This window comes from Takifugu flavidus, chromosome 21 (assembly GCF_003711565.1).
Source record: "Takifugu flavidus isolate HTHZ2018 chromosome 21, ASM371156v2, whole genome shotgun sequence".
NCBI lineage: Eukaryota > Metazoa > Chordata > Actinopteri > Tetraodontiformes > Tetraodontidae > Takifugu > Takifugu flavidus.
In genome coordinates, this window is record NC_079540.1 from 595,023 (window position 1) to 618,856 (window position 23,834).

General features: G+C 46.7%; 2 protein-coding genes across 7 annotated transcripts in view; one reads left to right on the forward strand and one right to left on the reverse strand.

Annotated features, from left to right (window-relative positions):
• Nucleotides 1–622: 622 nt before the first annotated feature.
• Nucleotides 623–2,331, forward strand: abitram (actin binding transcription modulator). The gene is made up of 6 exons (XM_057021579.1): nucleotides 623–835; nucleotides 985–1,036; nucleotides 1,286–1,415; nucleotides 1,535–1,611; nucleotides 1,697–1,766; nucleotides 1,974–2,331. Exons 1-6 carry the CDS (start codon nucleotides 754–756, stop codon nucleotides 2,106–2,108), a joined length of 546 nt encoding a protein of 181 aa, XP_056877559.1. The 5' UTR covers nucleotides 623–753; the 3' UTR covers nucleotides 2,109–2,331.
• Nucleotides 2,321–23,834, reverse strand: part of ctnnal1 (catenin (cadherin-associated protein), alpha-like 1) — a 30,916-nt gene continuing 9,402 nt past the window's right edge. For 2 of the 6 annotated variants that reach the window (XM_057021570.1, XM_057021572.1), the window contains 18 exons: nucleotides 16,050–16,239; nucleotides 12,722–12,909; nucleotides 12,014–12,133; nucleotides 11,003–11,092; nucleotides 10,656–10,826; nucleotides 9,888–10,088; nucleotides 9,177–9,263; nucleotides 8,794–8,952; nucleotides 8,472–8,564; nucleotides 7,165–7,315; nucleotides 6,635–6,672; nucleotides 6,494–6,547; nucleotides 6,059–6,213; nucleotides 5,882–5,930; nucleotides 5,409–5,465; nucleotides 4,430–4,549; nucleotides 3,937–4,020; nucleotides 2,321–3,699 (listed from right to left, as the gene is read on the reverse strand). In XM_057021570.1, coding sequence (XP_056877550.1) covers nucleotides 3,529–3,699; nucleotides 3,937–4,020; nucleotides 4,430–4,549; nucleotides 5,409–5,465; nucleotides 5,882–5,930; nucleotides 6,059–6,213; nucleotides 6,494–6,547; nucleotides 6,635–6,672; nucleotides 7,165–7,315; nucleotides 8,472–8,564; nucleotides 8,794–8,952; nucleotides 9,177–9,263; nucleotides 9,888–10,088; nucleotides 10,656–10,826; nucleotides 11,003–11,092; nucleotides 12,014–12,133; nucleotides 12,722–12,909; nucleotides 16,050–16,239 — 2,178 coding nt within the window. In that variant the 3' untranslated portion in view covers nucleotides 2,321–3,528. Of the gene's footprint in view, nucleotides 3,700–3,936; nucleotides 4,021–4,429; nucleotides 4,550–5,408; nucleotides 5,466–5,881; nucleotides 5,931–6,058; nucleotides 6,214–6,493; nucleotides 6,548–6,634; nucleotides 6,673–7,164; nucleotides 7,316–8,471; nucleotides 8,565–8,793; nucleotides 8,953–9,176; nucleotides 9,264–9,887; nucleotides 10,089–10,655; nucleotides 10,827–11,002; nucleotides 11,093–12,013; nucleotides 12,134–12,721; nucleotides 12,910–13,259; nucleotides 13,624–13,906; nucleotides 13,992–15,984; nucleotides 16,240–22,571; nucleotides 22,726–22,820; nucleotides 23,122–23,834 lie in introns of those variants that run through there. The other 4 variants (XM_057021573.1, XM_057021571.1, XM_057021575.1 and 1 more) reach the window with 4 other exon arrangements.

Genomic DNA, 23,834 nt, shown 5'->3' on the forward strand with positions numbered 1-23,834 from the left:
TAGAGATAAAAGGAAGGTTGGATATTGGCTTATAATTTGCTACCACATCAGGAACCAGTGATGTTTTTTTAAGCAACAGCTCATATTTTTTAGATTCACTTGAAGAAGTTTGAGCATTGTCTCATAAATAGACCTTATAGCAAACTGTTCACTTTTGTCAATTGTTATTCTAATTCATATGTAACTTAGTCTACTATGCAGCAACAACTTCTTTTGGGATGATACATTGCTCCCACCCTTGCAGGATTATTTGCACAGGACTGTTAATTATTATTAGAATAATATTAGCGTCTATTGGGATTATTGGAATCTCAACCTGTTCATTTAAATGTTGTTACAACACAATGACAAGGGTTCATTAGATTAGTCTGTTGAGGAATGTAGAGACACTCAATTTGAGAAGTAAAAGTAAAAATTCACAATCTGTAAACTCAAATCAGCTCAAACGTATGTAGTTAACAAAGCATACTAAATAGTTACGACGGGTGAAGGAATATTGAAGACAGCCAACTAACTTGTAATGCTTCTAAAAAGTGAGAGTAACTGTAGCACCAGGTTCTTGTGCTCATTTTTAAAGCACACATGAACACGGGCCTTTAAAAAAACTCCTTTTGATTCTACGGAATGATTTAAGGACGGACCACCGAAGCGTCAACTTGTTTTCTGTCCGACAAGAAACGCTGCCGTAGTGCGCACTCGTCGAGATTGATATAGTTTCGTTTTATTTTTGTAGTTGTGTTATAAATACTTTTGATGGACAATGAAGAGTACAAAGACACGCAAGACAAAGCTCCGTCGGTTGTTGACCGATATTACACACGATGGTACAGAGCCGGTAAATATCGCATTTAAATCTCTTCCGCGGTTAGCTTCTTGGTGGCTAATCAAGCTAACAATTAAGACCATAGGAGGTATAAAATGCTAGTTAATAAAGAGAGTCGAATTTTTCAAAATCCTTTACTTTATTACATTTTGTTTATTCAGATATGAAGGGAAAACCGTGTGAGGACCACTGTATCCTGCAACATTCAAACAGGTAATTCAATGAACACCAGGTGATGGTAATTAATGATCATAAAAGGCTCGAAATTGTAAAATCAAATGAATTCTATATTATGACTATTTGTTTTGGAGATCACATTTGAAGTAAATGGCACTGTTGCCCTTGAGTGCCATGGAAATTATCGTGTGATTTACTACCAAATCCTTTACTTTCACGTGGCCTTGGTCGTATTGCTTTCATAGGTACATTTTGAGTTTTACGCTTTATTTGATTTCTCCACAGAATTTGTGTCGTCACATTAGCAGAATCTCACCCAATCCTCCAGAATGGAAGACAAATCAAAAGCATAAACTATCAAATCAGTAACGGCTGCAGTCGCCTGAATAACAAAGTATCTGGCAAGTCCAAGAGGGTAAATACATTACGAATGATGAGGCTAGAATTGACCTTTATACTGTGCCTGCAGAAATGTGAACGTCTGCGTGTTAAAAAGCAAAGCTCTTGATTTCTATTTCTCTTCTTTATTTGCAGGGGGGTCAATTCCTCACTGATTTTGCCCCTCTGTGTAGGATAACATGTACAGATGAAAATGAGTACACAATCTACAGGTGAGTGCATTCCTCAAATGGACATTTGTTTGTGTCTTCAAACCTATTTAGTCCAGTCAAATTATTGAAAAATATGTCTCTCGAGCTGCATCAGAGGACGTCTTCTTGAAGTCAACGAGGCTATTTTAGAAACGCCTTCGCTCTTGCTGCAAAAGGTAAAAGCATCTACTCAACATTCTTATTGTCCCGGTATTCACAACTAAACATGTATGAAATTTTCCTGTCCATGAATATTTATTTTCTAATATCCTGCATTCATGTTTCAAGCCTGTTAAAGCCTGCTCACCTCTTAACTGAAACACGAATGATCTAATGGTTTCGTGAAGCATTTTAACATGGTTTTGTCTGTGAATTGTGCATAGCCATCCACCGATGGATACATCGCTGTCATCCTTCCAAAGTTTGAGGAGAGTAAGAGCATCACAGAGAACCTTCTGAGCAGGGAAGAGTTTGAAAAAGTTCTCGCCAAACGTGCTGCTTTGTCGCAGCTTTCTTGACGGAGGACCAAAGACTTTAGTTCTCTCGCCTGGATGGAAGAAAACTGAAGACATCGAGCAAAGAAATATTTCTTTTTTTAATAACTATAAAGACTCTTGCCTGGAGCAGAACAAACCAGTGCCTCTGAACCAGCACGCAGTATTAAGAATGCTTTAATGCCATTAAAACCATCAACTCTTATTTTCTGAAATGTAAATAAACACAATCATCATTTAAGAAAAATATGTTTATTTTTTTCCTCACTTTTATTAACCATACAATTTTCAAAAGAATAGATGGCCCAAAACTAGATCTGATTCATTCACATCTGCTGTACCACTACATTACCCAGCAGACCTTGCTGCTCACCACAGCATAATGCTTGTGATTCATTTAGTTCCGTCATTATGACAACTATAGTACCATTCATTACATTTTCCTTTCAGTGTATATATGTCTGTGTTTCCATATAAATACATCTTCCTTTTTAATAATATATGCGCTTCAAGTACCATTTTATATACCATAATATGAATACACAGTGACCAACCGGGAAGTTTCACAATGATAGTCTTCATAACAAGAACACCTCAAGGCTTTGTTGTACATTTGTGCTAGTTTGTATTTATCTGTCATTAGTTTTGTGAGCCAAAACGATAAGACACAGAATGATTTACTACAACTACTCGGACATTAAGATTCTGAAGAAATCAGACGTTTCCCCCCATTCATGTACACTGGAGGACCAAAAGCTTTATCACTGTAATGAGTAACAAGTGGACTTCTTATTTGGCGTTGAACTGTGTTTTTAAGCATATTTGTGGCGATGGTTCGGTCATGCCAGAAATGGAGGAACGGCTGTAGGATCGTGGTTGATATTTTACACAACACCTGCTTGCGTGACAAAACGATGAGGCACTGACCCAACAAACACAAGGATTTGGTGGTGATGGCATCATGCATGGCTGTTTTATTTAGCTGCATCACATCTTTTTTTTCTCGTTTAGCATTACACCACAAAGCAAGTTTATATTATCGAGGCACGTGGTGAAGACGTGTATGGCTGAGCTGAGCGACAGGAAGGTTTGCTCTTGATACCTGTCTACTTTATTGACTTCACGTTGAAAGAAGTGATGAAAATAACTGAATTCGGGTTTGTGTCGACCCCCCAACTCCCTCTAACTGTGATTGTCTCCATCTTGTGGACGCTGGTCGGTGCAGTGGGCGCCGTCCTCGGCTGAAATCTCTTCTAATCACGCAGACAGCAAACGCAAACTCCCTCTGACAGCCACCGCTAACCCGCCGTTTCAGCTCGCACTGGTGGGTGCATGGAGATGAGGGGCTTGAGTGGTTCTCACACCACGTGTCCTCTGGAAAATTTTGGGCTGGGGGCAGCTCCGCGTGGAACCCGGCGCCAGGGAAGAAGATGGCCTCTGGGATCTACTTGCTCTCCAGCAGGTTGAGACCGGCCATGTGCTGCTCCAAGGACCTGACACCAAAACCGTTGCCGTTCTTGCTGTTGAGAGCCCCCTCCTCTCTGTCGGCTGCAGAGGCTTCCTGCTTCTCCTTCCAGTCCTGCGGGGAACCCAAGCTACTCCTCTCTGACTTGTACTACAATCACAGAAAAAACAGAGAAAACCTCAGGGGTGGAGCTTGCCTTCACCCATATGCAGCTGAGATAGGCCCCGTGACCCCGAAGAGAAGCCAGGAGGATAGTTTTACCATTTGGAAAACAGAGAGATCTATGTTTAGCCTGCAGACTTAGGTCCAGTGGGGGTCAAAATGTCTTAAGTAAATGGCCGTTAAGGCTGTGCATGCAATTCCGTGAAGCCGATGCTGTGCTGTCACCTGTCTGTTGAGCTTGTTGCAGAATGGGAGGAGGGAGAGAACCACAGTCAAGATATTTCTGGTTGTCTGAATGCACAAATCCACCTACAGAAAGACAAAAAAAAATCCATGTGAGGATTAGGATTGAAGGCGTTCTATCAGCAGAAATAGAACAGATTCATAATAGTGTTTTTGTGAGCGTGAGACGGGATGGTGCCAGCAGTTCTGATCAGTTCTCTCACTTCTACTATCAGCTGTCGCTGCTGACATGGACCCCAAGGTGGGGCCGGAAAAAGGAGTTAATACGTGTCAGAAGGATAATCACACATTAAGCCTCCACCCGTCTGATGCCAATCTTTGCCTTTATTACAAGATTATTCATTATGATTTATTCATCTGGAGCCGTGGGATCGGATTGGCCCTGATGAATGGCGCAGATAAGATCACCCGTGTCACGCCACTTGTGTCACCCCGTCCTGCGTAAACAAGCCATCCGCTCGTGCAGTGCGTGTACCTTCTGGAAGGTGGCAGTCTTTCCCTGTGCCGGAGTCTTGGCCCCCGTCTGCAGTTGTTGGCACAGCACCGCCAGCTTCTCTATCTCTGTCACCACTGAAGACTTTTCCTCATCAACCAGCTGGAACAGAGAAAAAAGTAGAGCAGGTGATGCCTTTCAGGATAAGAGGGAAGGAGCTATCCGTGTGTGTGTGTGTGTGTGTGTGGAGGGGGTGGTGTGCTCAGACGCAGACAGGTTTACCGGACTGGATTTATAACGCTCTTGTTCAGATATTATTTATGAAAAGGGTAAAGGAGGGATGAAATAAATTCCGATTTAGTGTTGTTCGCTGTAATCCATCAGCAAAAGCCCGGTCATGATCTGCCGCTTAAGTCTGTTATACCGAGAGCTAATCCTCTCGCTCTCAACCCCGCCGGATGTCAACCTATTTGGTGCCACTGACGACAGAGCCGCGCTGACAAAAACGCATAAATCAAAACCGCTCAAGCTAATTGACATGAATGGCGGTGTAAAACAGGTGTGCGGGGACGGTGAGGCGGCCGGAATACATTAGCGCCGGTTTGTTTGATGTAATTAATGAGAAAGCGTGACTCACGCTGAAGAGCTCGACCTCCCGATTATGGATGGTCGGTCAACTGACCCCCCCCCCCAACTAAACCTACGTGGCGTCAGAAACGGTGTTGACAAATGGCAGTCATTACTGGCCGTCAGAAAAAGCCCATTTAATTAAACTTGGAGGCAGAAGTTGGTGGAGGGCAGGAGGAAGGAAGCCACCGAGGGTCTGTTTGTTTGCTGGGGCTCAACACAGAGGGGAAAAGGTGTGTGTGTGTGTGTGTGTGTGTGTGTGTGACAGCCTTAATTTCCTGCTCTGGCTGTGTGATTTATAAGGCAGGTCTGGCGCTGAGGCGTGCCAAACTGGATTCTACGGGTCTGTGTGTGTGTGTCAGAGGCACAACAGTGAGGAGTGTGTTTTTTTTACCTGGGTGGAAAAAGTGCGGAGCGACGAGCACAGCTGGAGTCCCTCTTCAGAGAGAACCTTAAAAAAAAGTGCCCAGAAGAAAAGATGAAAAATACACACTTCTGTTCCCCTTTCAACAGGAAGCCGGCTCGACCTTAACAAAGCACACTCCAAAATGTGCTGTTTTTCTTCTTATCACTACCCATTCCCTTTTTCCCTCGCTCGTCCCTCTCCTCTTATCTCCCTCGCTCAGCCAAAATGGAATAAATCTCTGCTGACATTTTGAGTCATTTGCTCTACAAATTACTGTGCATTATTGACAATGACACCAATTTACCAGGATACACACCTTGTTTGGTTTTATCTTGTGTGCGTGAGGTGGAACTATATTTTCATCAAACAGCTGTACTAGCTGTACTATCAGCTCTGTGGAGCTGTCAATCACTACTGTGACCTAACGGTCGGCTGCCTTTCGGGTTGATAAGTGGACGTACCTCTGCCTGATGAAACAGATCCAGCGTTGTTTTCAACAGACCCTCCCCTCTGAAGAACCCATGGCAGAAAGAGAGAATGAGGAAGGGACACACGGACGACAAGAACTCCCAGACGGATCACACTGTCCGATGCCCGCGGACTCATTCGCGCCCACGCGTGCAGATGCGCGCCGTTACCTGGTGAACAGGTGCATGTTGTAGGCCATGCTGGCCAGGCTCTGGCTCTGTCGGACCACGTCGTGCTCCTGCTCCTCCCATTTCTCCACCTCCGTGTCCACGTCTGACGACAGCAGTCGCAGCTCCAGACCCAGTTTGGCTATGCTGGTCTGCTCCTGCTCACACCCACAAATGGTTAAGCTAACAAAACAAATGTGAATGTACTGTATGCTAGCAACTCTCTCACTCGAGCCACATTTGACATAATCCTCCTTCCTGTGGTGACACCTCAAACAAAACTCCCAGCTGGGAAAAATGAGGCTTATTATGATACAAACGACATCAGTTCTGTTTCTACGCGACACGCAGCTTCCCAGAGATTAATTTTCTGCTGTCGGAGGGAGCTACAGGATGAGATGTGGTGCATTGTGCTGAAAGTCAGGGGGCTTCTGGTACCTCTGCATCCAACTTGACAGCTTTGGCAGGCTTCATGTTAGTGAGCGGGTGTTTCTGTGGGAACCGGAGTAGCGTTGTTTAGAGGATTACAAACCGCCGGAGCGATGGAATATTCATGAGGGTGGTTGGTGGGATACTCACCCCGGGTCTCGGAAGAGACAAATAGGGTCTTTTGTCTCCTAGGGTCAAAGAGTTATGGTTATTATCTGAATACAAAGTTACAAAAAAAACACTATCACAATCGGTGGTTGCTTTTTTTTTTACTTTCACGATGTTGGAGGCAGGCTTTTTTCTTATTTGAGCTCATATTTCTGTAGATTTAGTGAAAAAATAAGCATCTGACAACGTGATCCGTTCACCCTTTTCGGAGATGGACTTCCCAATATTTACTGGGTCCTATTGTGAAGGTCACATTCTTGAGGGACATCATGTCCTGGAAAGGTGTCGACATATTTTTTAAAGCCCATCTTTAAAGTTATTCAAATTGACAGGGGACATTGTGACAACGTCCAACTCGAGTAGGCACCCAAATTTACACGCACGCAAAAGCACCGAGCCACCAAGAGAAATGTGAGAGTTCTGGACTGGCTTTTATTTCGGTCCCTGTGAAAGGCATTGTTGCTCCTCACAATAACACCTTCAGAGTGTCAGCTGACTGGATAAAGACGCACCTCGCCTGCCTTCAAAGACGTCATTGATCTCCCTCAGCAGCAGGGCCATGTCGCAGAGCTGCGACTCCCACGCCTCGCAGAACACCTCAAGGTTCTCCTTTGCGATCTTACTGGACGGGTGGAGGGCGAGGGTCTGGACTGCAGAGATGATCTGAGGAGGAAGATGAAGAACTATTTTTAACCACCGCCATCAGAGTTAATGATTGACGGGAAGAAAACAAGGTGTCATTTTTGGTGTCTCTTTGGTCTGAAGCTTTCTTATCTGGAGGAATGACTGGACCACTTCTGTGGTGGGAGATTGCTCTTTTCTGATCAGCAACTTTTAGGAATTTTGGTATTTAGTTTACTCCACTCATAACAGCCATTAGGGTTAAGGGTTTATCTGTCTCTTGTGGCTCTAGGAGCCGCGTTGCTGGGGTCTGTAATCGCTCATCTTCTGCCGGAATAAGTTCCCGTGAGAAAAAAAGAGGGCCGCTGTTACGCCGCTGCAGGTTCCTCAGTGTGCCGATTGCTTGCTCATGTGGCACAACGCAGCTCAGATGACCTTCAGCTGGCTTTTGTGGTCATCCTCGAAAATGGCGCGCTATTGTGACGGCTGAAAAATGACTGGGAAACTCAGAAAAGTAGAGTGTTCCAGAGAGGAAGGAGGGGTGGGTGTTCTAGAAGGGTCACATGATGCGCTCGCACCCCGCCATCATGTGAGAACAGCCTCGAGTTTAATTAGTGTCTCCTCTGTTGTTGATGGGAGAAGAAATGATGGAGCCGTACAGAGGGGTCATTAAAAACCCTTCAAATATAACGGCTAACAGGGCATTTGAGTGTTTTTACTTTCATATATAGATTTTACGACACAGGCTTTGACACCCACAAGCACCCGTTGCCCGTCCCCTACAGTGTTGTATTTAATAGGCAATTACCCCCAGGGCCACCACTCTATTACCTTGAACGCACACAGACATTTTGCCAATGTCATCTCAAACCACGAGGTTATTGATTAGCCGACCTTTGAACCTAGAAGTGGAGTCATTACTGCAGAGTCATGCGGGGTCTGACATTAGCACCCCAGGAAGGGAACATGCTGGATAATTACTGGCATGGACGGGTTCCAAGAGCAAATATAATGAGATCTGAGATGGTGTCGGGGGGGGGGGGAGGTGTTCACAGCCATTTTCAATAGTTGACAGGTGTTGGAGGCGTGAGGCAATTTGTCTATTTACCCTTCCTGACACATTTAAGCAGACTATAAGTGAGGGTCCACAGCACTCCTGGTCTAGTCTGAGACTTTATTGACTTTAAGTTGAGGTTACCTGCGGCCCAATGACGTGGAAGGTTTCCTCAGCATGTATACAGGTGATTTCCAGAGGCTCTGAGCCCGACACGTGATACAACAGCCGACACGTCTGAAGCCAGAAGCAAATCGAAGATGTTCATGTGATTGGTTTCAGGATAATAGTATTATTTCAATTATGCCGTATTTATTCCCGTTGCTAAAACACCTATTTTTGACCGATAAGGACAGACAAAAAAAATTCAATTAAAAACCTCATTACGTTTCTTTTTTCCCTCTAAAAGGTGTCATTATCATCGGTGACCGTGCCCCCGCCGCCCCCGCCGCCCCCTGGCCCTCACCTCCACCAGCTGCTCTTTCTGCTCAGTGAGCGTACGTGAGAATTCAGCCACCGCCTCCAGGTTGCCCTCGGCGCCGGCAGCTTTCAGGGCCCGTAGAGGCAGCTGCTCTCCGTGAACTTTGAGCAAATCTGAGGCGCGACCGACTGCCACCTTATGGAGCTGCAGGAAAAGGAGAGATTAGACCGAGAGAGAGCGAGAGAGAGAGACGGAGCGTGGAGAAAACCCAAGAGGAATGGAGATGAGTGAGGGAGCAAAGGTGGAAGAATGACGCTCAGGTGACGGGAGAGTTGAAGAATGATGTGAAAAAAGTTCTGTCTATAACTGAGTACAATTATTTACACTGAGCGAGCGGGCGGGCGCGGGGGACGCAGCCTGGTGCTCACCTCGCGTCTGAGCTCACTGATGCTCTGGCATGTCTTCAGGATGGCGACCTCCACCTGTTCCGTGGCCTCTTTGGCGTGAGCAGACTGCTGCAGGGGAAAGAAATAAAACATGAGGCCCACGCCAGGCTTGCTGCGTCAACGCCAAGTCTGACAGTGCAAACTGAAAAGAGAAAGAAGTCAATGGTCAAATCCAGGAACGAAACTGGCGACTTCAGAGACAGTCGCCGCGGCACATCTGCCCCTCCCCCAGATAACCTTTAACTGAGAAGAAGCGATGGTGCAGCTATGCCGCAGCGGCCTCTCGGTCTACTCCAGGCATGCTGGAGGTCGTGGGAGGAGAAACAGCAGCACGACGACTTTCAGAAGTCTATCACGTCTTAAGGACAGGGGGCCTGTGGTGAGTGGCTGGACAAGGGGGTGTTTCTTTCTTTTGGGGAAGGTTCCGGGAGCTATTTTTGAAGAAAGAATCTAGACAGGGTTCAAAGTGGACTGCGTTGGGGTCTCTGCGTGGGTAGAATTGGCCACAAATATTCCGAGAGGGGCGGTTCTGGACGCGCCATCATTACTCCCAGCAGCTCTTCTATTGCATGGACAGCTCAGGCATTAACGTCATAACGGGTGTCTCCCTGCCGTATTTTTATGCTTATTATAGCAGATGCTTCTTTAAGTGAATATCCCTGAGGCCGCGTGTGCCCGTTCGTGCCGACATACCGCTTCAACCCAGGCGTGCGCCAGCTGCTCCGTGTCCTGGCGCACCAGCTGGCACACACCTAGGATGGCCTGCCGCTGCTCGTGGCTGGTGTAGGGCGAGTCGGTGAAGTCCTCCGTCCGTTCCACCAGCGCCTCCATCTGGCCGCTCACGCTCTGCAGCGGCAGGGCGTACAAGTTCTCCCGCAGGCACTCCACGCCGGACTGCAGGAGACGCAATGGAGGAAGCGGTTTGCGCTTTTAAATGCAGCTACGGTACCTTTTTTGTGTTGCTGTTGGTTGACATATCTGTGAAAGAAACTACACAAAGAGCCTCGCTTGCACAAAAAAGTGTTTCATCTTCTTTCAAGAGGTTTATTAATAGGACAGTCAGAGCTTCGCTAATGTACCCTAAAATGACACGTTGCACATTAGCTTTTCTTGATCAGCTCTGCCATTTACAGCCTGGCAGCCATTTATTTGAAGCTTTAAGCACACTCGTCCTTTCATTAAAGTACTTTGTTCCTTCTCATCAAAGCAGAAAACACCATTTTTGACATCTTTCATTTGTCTCCACAGCCTGGGTTGTTGTCTGAAGTGCGTTGCCATTTTCTCATATTTGCTCGGTCTTTGTTATATCACTGCCCCATTTAGTTTTACCCTAAATGAACTGAATCGTTCCTCTAATGACGCTGCGCAACAATGATCGAATCCATGGACCACACCTCTCAAGCCCCAGGCTCACTAAGCTTCCACTACGACCCCTTCCTAAGGTCTCATTTCTCAGCTTACCTTGAAGTCTTTAATGCCATCGTAGATGCTGGCAGGTAGGATCTTGTTCTCCCCGCAGCTCCGCGACTCGGTAACAATCTCGATGACCTGCTCCAGGGCACAGCGCATTCGGTGGAACACGGCGTCTTTGTTGATCCGGGCTGACTCACAATCCGGGTGCCTCAGGCAGGTCTCCGCAGAAGAATTCAAAGTGCAATGTCAAAGCGCACATCCTCCTTTACTCTTTGCAACAAACTTGACATTTCACCTACGATTATTTACTGTTTTGTTTTCTTTTTTGCGATCGTGCGACGTGTCAAAGTTTAAAACTGAAAGAACCTGGCTGTTTAAGCCGGCCAGCTGTTTACCTTGGAGGCTGTGAGGAGCATCATGGTGCATTTCTCCAGCACTGCTCTCGCCGCTGCCATTCGTGCTTTCTTCTTCTCATCTTTCAAGTCCTGCGTGCACAAAATGTATGATATCGGCTTCAACGTGGGCCGTCAAAAGGACGATACAGAGTGTGGTCGTTCATGCCGTCATAGACACACCCACGAGGCCTCTGCTATGTTTCCGAACACCTGACACTTCCGAGGTTAATGTCACCTGACACATTGGGTAGATGATGGAGATGATGCACGAGGAAGAAGCCTGCTGAATGAACAGCTCGTCCCTCCCTTCACTAAAGATACAGAGATGATGGAATTATCCACCATTATGCAGGTCCCTTTTTATAAGGGGTTCGTACACGTGCACGAGAGCACGTGGGTGGGAGTAAATATCTCAAAATGGGGTGCCAAGTGGGGGGTGGGGGGATTGTGGCTCCTGTGAGGAGCGTTTGAGAACGTGAGCCCATGGTAATCCAGACAGGAGGGCCGCTCCTCTCTGGCTGTCTGCACGTCACAGCCGCTGCGCTCTTCATCAGCTTCTTTCCTCGCAGAGGCTGAACGTACGCATCAAAGACAGATTAGCAGCTAGAAAAGTTTTTAAACAAACCCCACAGACACTCAAAGTCGGCTGTTTTGCTGAGGTTTTAAGCGCGAATTAAGTTTTGGTTTGCCAATCTGTGTGAGACAGGGATGTTAAAACCACATTAAAAATGACGGGAATTACCCAAAGATGCCGTATTTGTTTTCTTATGTAAACACTTGAGGCTTGAATTATTGATTTGTTCCGAGTTTGCGTGCGCATTCATAGTGTAAACATAGCAGGCTCCACAGTCTAAATCTATCCCCGCATTTGCATATTCAGAACAGCAACATTTAGAAAATCACTGCTTCTTGGAAGATTGCATCGACATGGCCAGACCTGCTTTTCAGTGATGATGGAACAACATCTAAAGACTCTGAAAACAGAGGTGCGTGCATTGGCAGGCCACTCACGTTCTGCCTGTCTCCGGTGAGATGGGCAAACTCCACCATCTCGTTGCCAAATTGGCTGAAAATCTGGACGAATTCCTGGAAGGTGCTGACTCTTTCCAGATGGTCCAGGGTAACCAGGACCTGACAGGAGTGAAACGATCAGATCAAAGGAAAGGGAAGGGGGGGGGGGGGGGGACATTTCCAATCTAGCAGGACTTTTGCTTGTATTCCTAAAGAAACAGGTCACTTTACACGACACACTGAAAGGACATCACCCTCCTCAACTGTATTAATGACCCAAAGTGATGCAGCAATATCAGTCATCTGCTAGAATAAACCCAGAAACGAGCGCTTCCAAACCTGCACTTTGGCTAATAGTAGTCTGCGCTCCTGCTAATTTAGCAGTTGCTAAGAGTAGGTAGTGCTATCGTAGAAGCTTTCATCCACGGCAGACAAAAAAGCAGGAAGGGCTGTAATTGTATTTGCCAGTAATGGAGGACAACGGTCTGTCAATTCTCTCTCCAAATGAAGCTAACCAGTCATTATTAGGGTCCTCATTTCCATTCTTGGCTCAGGCTGCAGTTATCACAGTAAGAGCATCGCCGCTACACAGGAGACAGACTCTAGGGCTCTTTCACATGGCCTGTGCTTATCCACGGGGACCTACGCACACACACACACACACACGACTGAGATTTTTTCCGTGCCTTTAAAAATGGTGCATCTAACCTTGTTGCGTGATGTAACAATCTGCTTGATGACAATGCGGTCGGCTAGAACCAGGACTTTGGTGACTGAAGAGAGCAGCAAACGGGCAGCCTTCACCATCCCCGTCCTGTCACTGAACACCGTGACTCCCCCGTCCTGCTGAGATGGCAACGCCGCTCCCACATCTGTGAGCTGGGCTATGGCATCACCTGCCAGGAAGCAAGCAGAGTAGATCCAAGGATGGTGTGAGATCTCCTGCATATGGGATGCAGCAGAGTGCTCATTCACTCCTGCGTTTATTTTTTATTTGACATGTTTTGGGTGTTTTGTAGCGCATTAAGTAAAGACTGGGGATAAACAGCTAACGCCTCAGTGAGTTCCCCTGCAATACCACCGCGATCCGCTAGGGGCTGTCTCCAAGTGGCAATCGAAAATACTCCTTCTAAAACATTTTTTCTCAACTCATAACAGTGCTAACAGCTACATTTTACCATCAAAAATATGATCTGGTGGTCCATCTATAATGAATTCTCTAATTATTAATATAGTAATCCTTTACGTCTGGGGGCGTGTCCATCCCATTGATGCCAATCAGGCCGGGCTGCATAGACTGATGTCAAAGGTTACACCCGCCCCTTGATCCTCCTCCAGCTCCATCCTCTTGTCCAAATATGGTTATTTGTGTTTCCAAAAACTCAAGACGGTGACATCCTGTAAGCCAAACTCCTGAAACGTCACAAACCTACGGGTGTAGCGTCACCAAGGGGTGCCACTTGCTATTAAGCCATTTCAGAGGAAGATCATGCTGGATCTTGCCCATTTCCCATGTTGCTCCGGTGCACCCAGGCATTCCCAAAGAAGAGCTGGAGCGAGTGACCACATAAACCTTTAGGGTACTCTCCCGCTCCCGCTGCCACCGAAGTCTTGACCCAATTAAAAAACAGAAAATGGACAGACAGAGGGTCAGTTGAGACTTTGCAGCACCCTCCAAGTTAGTTGGGCGCAGCGTTCTTCCAATCTGCCCCTCACTACCTCGGGCAGAACATATCGTCCTGGACAGGATGAAACACAACAGTACTATATTCAGCGCAGCGTCACGACAGCTATGCCAGGCCGACCCAAACACTTCTGGCATGCTTTCTTTTGATTATATAAGCTATTTTTGAGCAGACAAATGAGGCCTTCAAACACAATTGGCAAACATACCAGAGCTAATTCCCATGCACACACAATATGCAAAGGCAAAAATCGCTGTGCAGACTCCAACTTGTCCCTTGAATCCTTATCAGACCTGTTTGGAGAGGAAGAATACAGAGCTTGGGTATCTGTCAGTAAAAGTACTTATCAAGATGGAAATGCCCAGAATAAAGAGCAAGAGCGAGAGGGGGGAAATAGCTCGGTGAACAGCGGGGCTCCATTGGGTCATGCAGCTTGGCTGTCTGTTTGGCTTGGCTGGTCTTAAAAGAAGCAACACAGATGGGCCAATTGCTTCCGACAGGCTGCTTTTCCACGCCAGCTCTGCTAAACTGGTTAAAACATCTAGGCCTGCCATGCAAAGATGGCCGCTCAACCCTTGTGACAGGGGCAGGGTGGGAGGTCGAGGAGTTCCAGAGAGAGCTGGTGTGCAGTGAGAGAAAAGAACCTGGGAAACAGTAACGCAAGTGCGGGAGGATTTTGGTCCAGTGCCGCCGTCGCTTAGCATCTTGGCTTTTCCAAAAATGTACTTTGTGCCCATTGCCGTCCTCTGTGCGTGAGATCTCAGCAGTAAATGCCAAAACAATACGTATTTCGCATGTAACAGCAGCCCGACCTTGCAGAGGTGTTGACGTTGCTCATTCATGAGCTTTTCCTCAATTATATTGTTGTTTTCCCCGTTTGGGAATGTTGAATCCTTTCCAAGAAGACAAGCATGCAAACGTGAGAGTGACACGGAGAGACTGAGTGAAAGTGACGCCCAGCGAAGATGGCCTTCACTGACCTGCCTCATTGGATCTCTTTTCCATGCTATGATGGGTAGCATCTAATTAAACTAGTGCTTTCAGCCTGCCTTTTTTCATTCATTAAAGCACACAAAGCTGAGGCCTGCCTGATTAAACTCTCCCTGCAGCTAGGTATTAGAGAAATGCCAATCCTTCACTAACTATCCTCTTTCTCTCACGACGATTTGAAAGCAGCAAAACTCTTGTTCTGGCCCAGCATGGCTCAATTATTCTAGTTAGTATTTCTGAACTGCTTTGCACAGGGACCCACACTTTGACCCTACCCAGCGTGCACAGCTGACCCTACCGGTAGCTTTTTCCAAGCTTACTTCCTGCTGTCAGTGCTCTCTTTGTCTGAGTTTCAGCCGTCCTTTCCAAACTGATACTGTGCGAGGATTAAACTCTTTGCTGCACGAGCTGGCTCTCTGTAAATAAACCTATTATCACAACCTTGTGTCGAAATTCTTATCTAGTGGGATTCTGTTTCTGATCTGGCCTGACAGAGGTTAAATAAGGTTTTTGCTCTCCGTGATAAGAGGAGAGCTTCCTTAAATAAATGTTCTACTAAGCAACTATTGGTGTCAATATGGGGAACAAAGTAAAAGAAAGTTCCTCATAGGTAGACACTAAACCAAAGGTCACTGCTAAACTAACCTGTTATTTTATAGTTAATAATAATACTAACAATAATAATAAAAGCTACGAGTCACTCATTTTGGGCTCTTCGTGGTCTCCTGTTACAACTGGGCACCCGTTTGTGTCTTGTTTGTGCTCTTAGCATGACTGATGTTAGCTGCCAGGCAGTTAGCCTGTGCATTAATAAAAGCCCAAACACTAATAATCACCATTAAATGTCAGCACAGGACTGAGATATCCCATTACCTTTATTAGTATGTCTACATCCTGAGCACGAAGCCCATCGGTGCTGCTGCAATAATCCCACAGAAAAAGCAGCTCGCGCCCTGTCCTCCATTCTCTTGGCTGTGTTCCCACCTATCCATTTAAAGGCTGATCCATACATTGCCACGTTAACTCTTGGGCAACGACGCTTTTCCCCCCACCTTACGCCATAAAAACAACGTATTTAGAGCTCTCTGGAGGTCCTCTGCTATAATAATATTAGACAGCCGGGCTGTAAAGAGGACAAATCGAACTTTGTTTAAATCTGATTACACCGTGAAGCCTGGAGCTGATGTCTGCTGCTTTATGAGACTGTCACAATCCCTGTTAGCAAATCAACGCTGATGGGAGCTCAATAACTCAAGTCTTTTGGGCCGACTCGTGCTATAGCATGCGGCGACGCACCAAAAAGAACCCCGCCGCGTGTTTCAGATGGCGCGAAGCACCAACGGACAGGAGTGGAGGCCGACCTGCTCTGCGTGCCTCGAAGCAGGCTTGTCCCATCTCGTCCTTCAGCTCTTGGTTCTCTGCCGCGATGGCCTCGCCGACGGCGACGAAGCGTCCCACGGCCACATTCACCGCCTGGCCCACCCTGTGTATGGCAGCCAGGGTGCGCTCTGACTTCTTTGGCTTGTCTTTATGGTTGATCAACGTAGTTATCTACAGGAACAAATGGAAACCAACACAGGAGTTAAACTACTAGCGAAACAGTTCAGCTGCTCATATTTTCATTGTGTTCATCAGAAATGATTTGATTTTTTTTTAAAAGTTATATTGTACTGCTCTGAAGAACCAGCAAACCCCCCAAAGATTTCTACCAGTGCGCTAACATGGAAATGTGAAAACAAGAATGTTGCCAAATGTAGATTTATTAGCATAACCAATGAGGAGCAAATGTCACGAGCTAAAGGATATATTCGTGTTAAAGGTTCTGCGGGGCAAGTGTGGAGAAGCAGACGTTTTTAAAGAGAGCAATTAATGTACTGTTTAAAATGCTAATTTGTGAAACGCTGAAGCCTCACTCTCATTAAAAAAAACAGCGTAAGTGCGGCTCCGGCCGGTTGGACGCTTTAAATGTGCTGTTCCACAGACGCTTGGGTGCAATCCAGGCTCTCTGCTGCACACCGACGAGCTGGACTCATGAGCTCTCCTCTACTGGGGAGAGTGTGCTGTGATTACATCCTGACAACGCTGTTGACAAAGGAGCACGCTACATCTGGAGCGCACACTCCATTTACCCCATCAGCGTGGAGGAGTTTTTCCGGCCCGCTCAGATAAGAGAGAGGCTTTGGAGCACAGGCGACCTGCTGTGCGTGTGCGAGAGCGAGAGCAGGCGGCAAAAACGGACGATGGGCTTTGCTGAACGAGGACACCAATTATGAACGGGTAAAGCAGATCACAATTAATTATTTATTCATCGCTTCCCCTTTCTCCAGCTGCTGTCGTTCTGGGCGTGTTCAGCGAGTCGTTTGGGTCAGTGGGTGCTTGTTTTAATTGGTCCAAGGGCTGCGCGTGTTTTGAGTGGGGCCACAGAGCCCCTGCCGCTTCATGAGAGTAAACAAAATAAAAAAAAGACCCTTAGTTAAATGATCCAGTTCAAAAAACAATTAGCATAACAATCCAAGAGAGGACCAGAAGCTCGATCTTACAACAGCTCTTAATGCTACTGATGCATTCAGGTGTTCTTTCCTGGGTTGTGAGCATGGTGAACACCCGAGGAGCTCCGGCCAGTCTGAAGGACTCGAGAGTCTCTGGGGTGAGAAACGTGCACACAGACCTGCAAATATATAACTGACCTGTGAGTCTTTTTTACATGGTACTTCCCTGATTCTTTAGATTAGCCGTTGCTACTATAGGGCACACTACACCAGATCGATTAATACACACATTTATTAAAGAATATTGGCATTTCTAAAAGGTCACTATTACAAATGTCCAGTGTCGTAAAAAGCTACTGAATTTCAATTTGCCTGAATTAACAAACATTAATAGCTGCTGGACGCGGCGTTATAGCTCATTGTCCGCAGGGTTTTGGTGAATTTAAACCTCCAAAGTGCATCGCCGCCCTGACAACGCCATTTTCCAGTTGTTTGTTACTATATCTACAATGAGGTCTAAAGCGGCTTAAGAGATAAGGGAAGGGATAACGTGTCTGTTTTTGGATGAAGGGAACGGCCACATTTTAGTTTTAGGCTGCATTTACACAATGATAAAAACACGAGAGGAACCCCGCGACACTTTAAAGCAGCTTCGGACGAGGTTAGCGCCTGCTAACAAAAGGTGACATTTAAACCCCTCGGTGAACCGGAACGGAGGTGTGAACACGTCAGATCTGAAAGTCCCGGGCCGCCAGAACGCCGGCTCACAGTGGCGCAACAAAAGTCCTCATTTATTTGCGGGGTGAGTGATAAGCGAAGGGTGAAGTAAATCTGACGCCATGTGTCTGGGAAAGTCAAACACAGAAGAGACAGATGGGGAGAGAGAGCAGAGGACAAGCGCTGTCGGGGATCCTGCTCATAAGGGACCGGTTGGTGGGTGCACAACTGGGCTGTGCCAACAGGACAGTAGCAAGATGAAGAGGACGTGATGGCGATCCAGCGCTACTGCGGAGGAGAGCGCGACAGATCCTGCATTTGTTAGCGAAACACAGCTGAAACACTGACTGATGCTACTTGTTTTGGTCCGTTTGGAGTCACCACCAATACTGGGACTGAGCCCAGCCGCTAATTTAAGCTCGCATGTTCGTTAGTACCAGATTAAAGATTTGCTAAGCTCCATTAAACGCAGGAATGTGAACTTCTGGTTCATCTTTATTTGCTTTCCCTCACACATGCACACGCAGGCATAGCTTTGAAGCTCCCCAGCAGCGCCTGAATGCCAGAGTGCACACCCAACAAAGCAGCATCCGGCCCGATGCCTCCCCAATCCCACCGAGGATTTACAAGATACGAAATCTGTGCGATAAGCACAAACGTAGCACTTTAAGATGCAAAGGCAGATTTCTTTATAAGCGTGGCTGAGTGAGCACTTGCACAACTTTCTCACATTGAATTCTGGGGGGGGGGCAACACTGATGTGTTGCTGAAATTCCATCTGCGCTAATCCCGAATTTATTCGGAAAGTGATGTTATGAAAGCAGCTTTGTTTGAGACGTGCCGGCCGGATCTTGATTTCTTTAGCATGACTGTGCACGTGACACAGAAAAGAAAAAGAAAAGGCAGAGCCCCCCTCCTCCCCCTCTCCTTACTCCACACAGCGGGGCCTGTCTGTGACTTTCTTTAACCTCCTACTTTGGAACGGAACCAGTCAACTCCCAGGCATCCACCTCTCATCTCTTTGTTGTCCATAATTAGGAAGACGATTACAAGATCATAAAAACAACATTAGCAGCTTACTGTGAGCGACAGAATGTAGAAATGGGGCCCACCCAGCGGTTACCAGGAAATCTGGGCTAACACCTCAAGGACACAGAGCATAAATCAGAGGGTAACAAAAGCTGGAAGTATTTGTGGCTGCCTCCCACCCTGGCTGAGAGTGTGCAGAGCGAAAGTGTTTCTCCCTCACTTCTCCTCTGATTGTGCAGAGTGTGTGTGTGTGTGTGTGTGTGTGTGTGTGTGTGTGTGTGTGTGTGTCCAGGAAGGTTGTGCTATTATTTGTGGAGTCTGTGCAGTTTAAATGCAGTTTAATCAAAACAAATCCACTCAAACCCTCTTCTGTAGCGGCACATTTGCATCATTGTGTCGTTTCATGAAAACGAGAATGTAAAAAAGTAAAAAGCTCGTCCTAAAGGCATTTAAGCACAGGCACAAACACACACGAGGCATTCATCACAGTAATTGCTTGAATTGCAACTGCTGTACTGGCGTGTTAATTGTCTAAATCTTTTATATATATATATATCAGATTCCTTTAAGCTGATGACAAATGTAAAAAAAACACAAATAGAACTTTTCCTGTGGCAGATTATCCATCAGGACACACTTCCAATTGCATTCACGCAGTACTGCCTTCCTGTCGTGTTTTTGTGTTGGAACAGCGGCGGCGCGCACGCTCGGGAAGTGATTAGACTGCAGTTTGTACAAAAGGGAGGAGGGGAGCTAAGTGAGTCCTGACTTTTGGGTGTTTACTTTATGATCAAATGGACGTATGCATCAGTTAGTTAGCGGCGAAATGTCATTGCTGCAAGGACATCTGCGTCTAAATTAATGTTCGTCCTATCCATCCTGCTCCGTCTCCATATTCAAAGAGTTCTGCAGCTCGAACTACTCGCTGGGGACCGAGAGGGAAGAAAGAAAACACGAGAGGAAAGGGAGGGAAGTCGTTCTGTCCGTGGGCTTTAATGGGTGAGCAAATACCGTCCAAATTGGCTGCGAGCAGACAGGAGTTCGATACGGTCCTGGACAGCATCCAGATGAGATGAAAGGAGAGACGAGCGAGTAGGAAGGAGCGAAGGTGCAGATACACAAGAAGAGGTGAAAGGAGTGAGGAAGAAAGAGCAGGACTTGGTGCATCTATTCTACATCGTGTCTTGTCTCTTGGCCCCCAAAACTTCTTTTAAAGCGATTTGCTTCCTCGCCCTTATCATCTGTGTGTAATAATTTCATCCTGGAGCCCAGCTGCTGCAGCCTGATAGCGTGCAGTAGTTTAAGGCAGTGGGTTCCATAGTGGATCCCGCCAGGGGGCGCTAGAGAGACCCCAGAAATCTTATTTATCTTACCTAATCTCCTGCCTGTCAAAACAGCTGATCGGATCCTCAAACTAGCATCTAGCTAACTAATGCAGAAGTGGACAGGTTTTTGAAAAGAAAAGGTCACGAGGAACAGACCAACAGCCCTGCAGTGAAAGACTCTGCTGCAGAAAGAACTCCTGGCATGATATTAAGTACGTGAAGGGATTATTGTGAGACTAATCGTCATAGATTATAAATATACTATTACAAGGCAGGAAAGAAGCCAGCAGTGAATATACAAAGAATATGTACAGAAATGTGTCTTACACTTATTTTAGATGGCTTCAATCTGCTCAGGCAGAGTGAAAACAGTTAAAAAGTCAGCAGCTGGCTACAACTTTTCTACTAAATTGAAACGACAAGGCTCCGGTTCAATCCCGTGACAAACCTGAGCCGAACTGCATCCATATGTAGCCCTGAGTGGTCACAGAATCTTTCAGAATCAAGGCTGCGTCAGTTTTCATTTGACACGCCCTCGTGCAGCGACGCACACGTGCACACGAGCAGATACCCCAGGACTGACTGCTGCCACACCACGAGGCAGGCCACAGATTCCACACATTACTTCCAAACACCGATCAGCATCCGGGGAGCGGATTTTTCTACAGGTCGAATCCTGCAACTACAGGTTAAGTGAGGCAGAATCGGGAATCTGCTAAGAATTCAGGTATGAAATTCCCCAAAACTGCATCCTGTGCCGGCGGGGAAGGAAGGGGGGGGGGGGTCGCCTTGCTGACGAGCAGATAAAGCCGCTGCTCAACCTTGATAAATGTGCAAAACTCAAGAGAAAAAGAAATCACATGTGCAAATACAAGATGTCAAAATCAGCCAGGCGTGAAGATCCTCTCTGACACTTGAGCGGTGGAGCCCAGTGGAAAGGGAGAAGCGCCTCTTTTACACAGACAGCGGGGCTGCATAACAAGCATGTGCAAACACACATGTATGTGCAAACAAAGGATTCATATCCATAAGCAAGTGTCACTCAAGCGAGCCCTGATGTCAATGTCACTGTGTAAAGATTTCCCATCTCTTCCAGCTGACAGGAAGGAGACAGTTCGCGTCATGGAGACAGCAAACACGGCGGGTGGGAAAGCAACACGTGACAAAGGCTACATATTCCAAAACAAGCGTGTGACATGGACCGTAGCCAACATGGCTCCCGCACGCAGGCGGACGCTGATGGAAATAGACGGGGAGAAGTGGGGGCGGACGGGGCCCGCGGACACATACGCCGCCTGATGGACGGCAAAGACCACCTGAATGCCACACGGGACAGCGGCTGAGGGAGTTTGACGTTTATCAGACTGTACCCCGTCGGAGGTGAATAAGGAAAAGGCACCGCTTGGCTCTGAAGCGCGGGCTCCGTAATCACAACTGACATTTGAATACGCGGACGGGCAGATTGACTCCCCAAACAACAACAGCTAAAAGGTTAAAACTGATTAATTATAAAGGGCTGCATCCCAGTTTATACAGCTGCTGAAACCACTTCACTCCCCGGGAAGGTCAAGCTTGTTTTTTAACTCAAAAATCAAAATATAAATTGCAATGAACACGCGCAGGAGGTGCGACAGCATGCTAGAGTGCACTTACGAAGCTCCCCGGAGTGGCAAAGTCACAATGGCGTTCATAATCTGTGGTCCTGGATGACCTCACCGAGTGAGGGACAAATAATCAATAATCAATCACACATTAACACAATTAGGACAGTAGAGAGCAACGTGGCGTTCACTGTCCTGCTCATGGGCACGCTGACACTGTAAATAGACCCAAGGACCTGGGATTTAACCAATGACCTCAGGCGCATCACATGCAGCTGATTGGGCGGAGGAAAGATGCATGATTACAATGCTGGGCTAACAAACAAGTCCCACTTTTAAGGGTTTAATTTGCCGTGTGATTAAATGGTTTTATTGGTTTTATTCTTTGGTGAACAATTACATCAAAGATGCCAGAAACAATCCCCACATGGAGTTGGTTGTCAAGGTGATTGAGTAGTAAACTCCTCGCCGCGGTCCTTGAATCCGTTCAATAGCAGGATGCTGAGCCATTGTATCACATTATTTATGCACAGTTAGTTTGCGGCGCTGCAGTAAGAGTGATCAGAACACTCGACACTCTGTGGACAACAAACGTCTCTCCTAAGGAGGGAAAAACAACCTTTTTAGCAGTAAATTAAACGTGTCTAATGGCTGCAGAGCAGCCAGCCGTCGACAGTCAACCGAGCAGAGCACAATGCTGCTTTTCATTCTTGCCCGCTCACGTAATTCTCTGGATAGTAGGTGGGAGGGAGGGACAGAGAACGTCGCAGCGGAGGTCACCGAGGAAAGGAGAGATGTGTCAGGAAAGGAACGTGACTGCCGGGTCAAACTCCCTCTGGCTGCCTCAGCGGCGCACATGCCCCGTCTTCGGTGTACCTGGGAATGCATGTTGGAACCGGCTGTTGGGTCGGATTCAGATAAGCACCCCGAGGAGGCGGATTAACCGGGCCTTTAGACCTTTATGTACCGACCATGACTGCGTCCCGTGACCTAATCTTTCCTCGGACCGACCTCGTGGGCCTGAATTTGAAGTTGCTTCCTCTGTGTATTTTGGCCGTGAAAAAAAGAGAAGATGAAGCAGAGAAGAAGTCGCATTTCCCTGCGCGCCGCAGAACTGTGACGGGTGGCTGCGATTTTTCCGGTGGCGCCGTCTGAGCCGAGCGGCGAGAAGTTTCCTCACTTCTCCGGCGTTTGTCAAAACATGATGCGACTGCAAGTGGCGCTCCAGAGAGAGGCATGTTGTTTTTGTGCACGCGGCCCGCTGACTCACCAGGAAGCAGGCGGAATATGATAACAACAAGAAAGGTTGAACCAACCCGTGCCCTCAGGTTCTCGGCCAACGGTGGTACACATACAGTAAATTTAACAACTTTTACAGCAGGTGCTGTTAATATAATTACTCTGATTTTGTCATTGGTTTAATTAGCTTCCTTTTTAAGAGGAGTTACTACCTAAACCTAATTTGAAACACTATGGAGTGATTTAATGGATGGATGGTTGGGGAAAACTTTTATTTAAATGTTTTATCCCCTACAATATTATTGCAAAATGCCATGTTTGGAAATAATAGTCTTTAAATCCCACAATGCGGTGCGACATCCCTGTTATGGCACAGCGAAATGGGCACACTTACATTATAATGAAATCGGGTACTATGGTATACAAAAAGCAATAAAATCTGTTCATATTTTTCCAAGAGGCCACTCACTGTCAAATAAAACACAAATATAATCCTGCTTATTTGCCCACGGTTGCAGTTTGGCACCAGTCCTTGAAGTTTGGCCACAAATCAAGTGTTCATAGCCTCTCACAGACATCTTGAAAAGGGATTCTAAATCACAGGAATGGCAGGGAAGCCGGTGGTTTTCCAATATACACATTTGCGATTGTTTCACATCCACGGCTGTTGCTAAGCCCCAAAGTTAGCGGGCAGGCAGAACGGGCTGTGAGCTACCTGGCTTTCAATCACAGCTGTCGGAGACTAA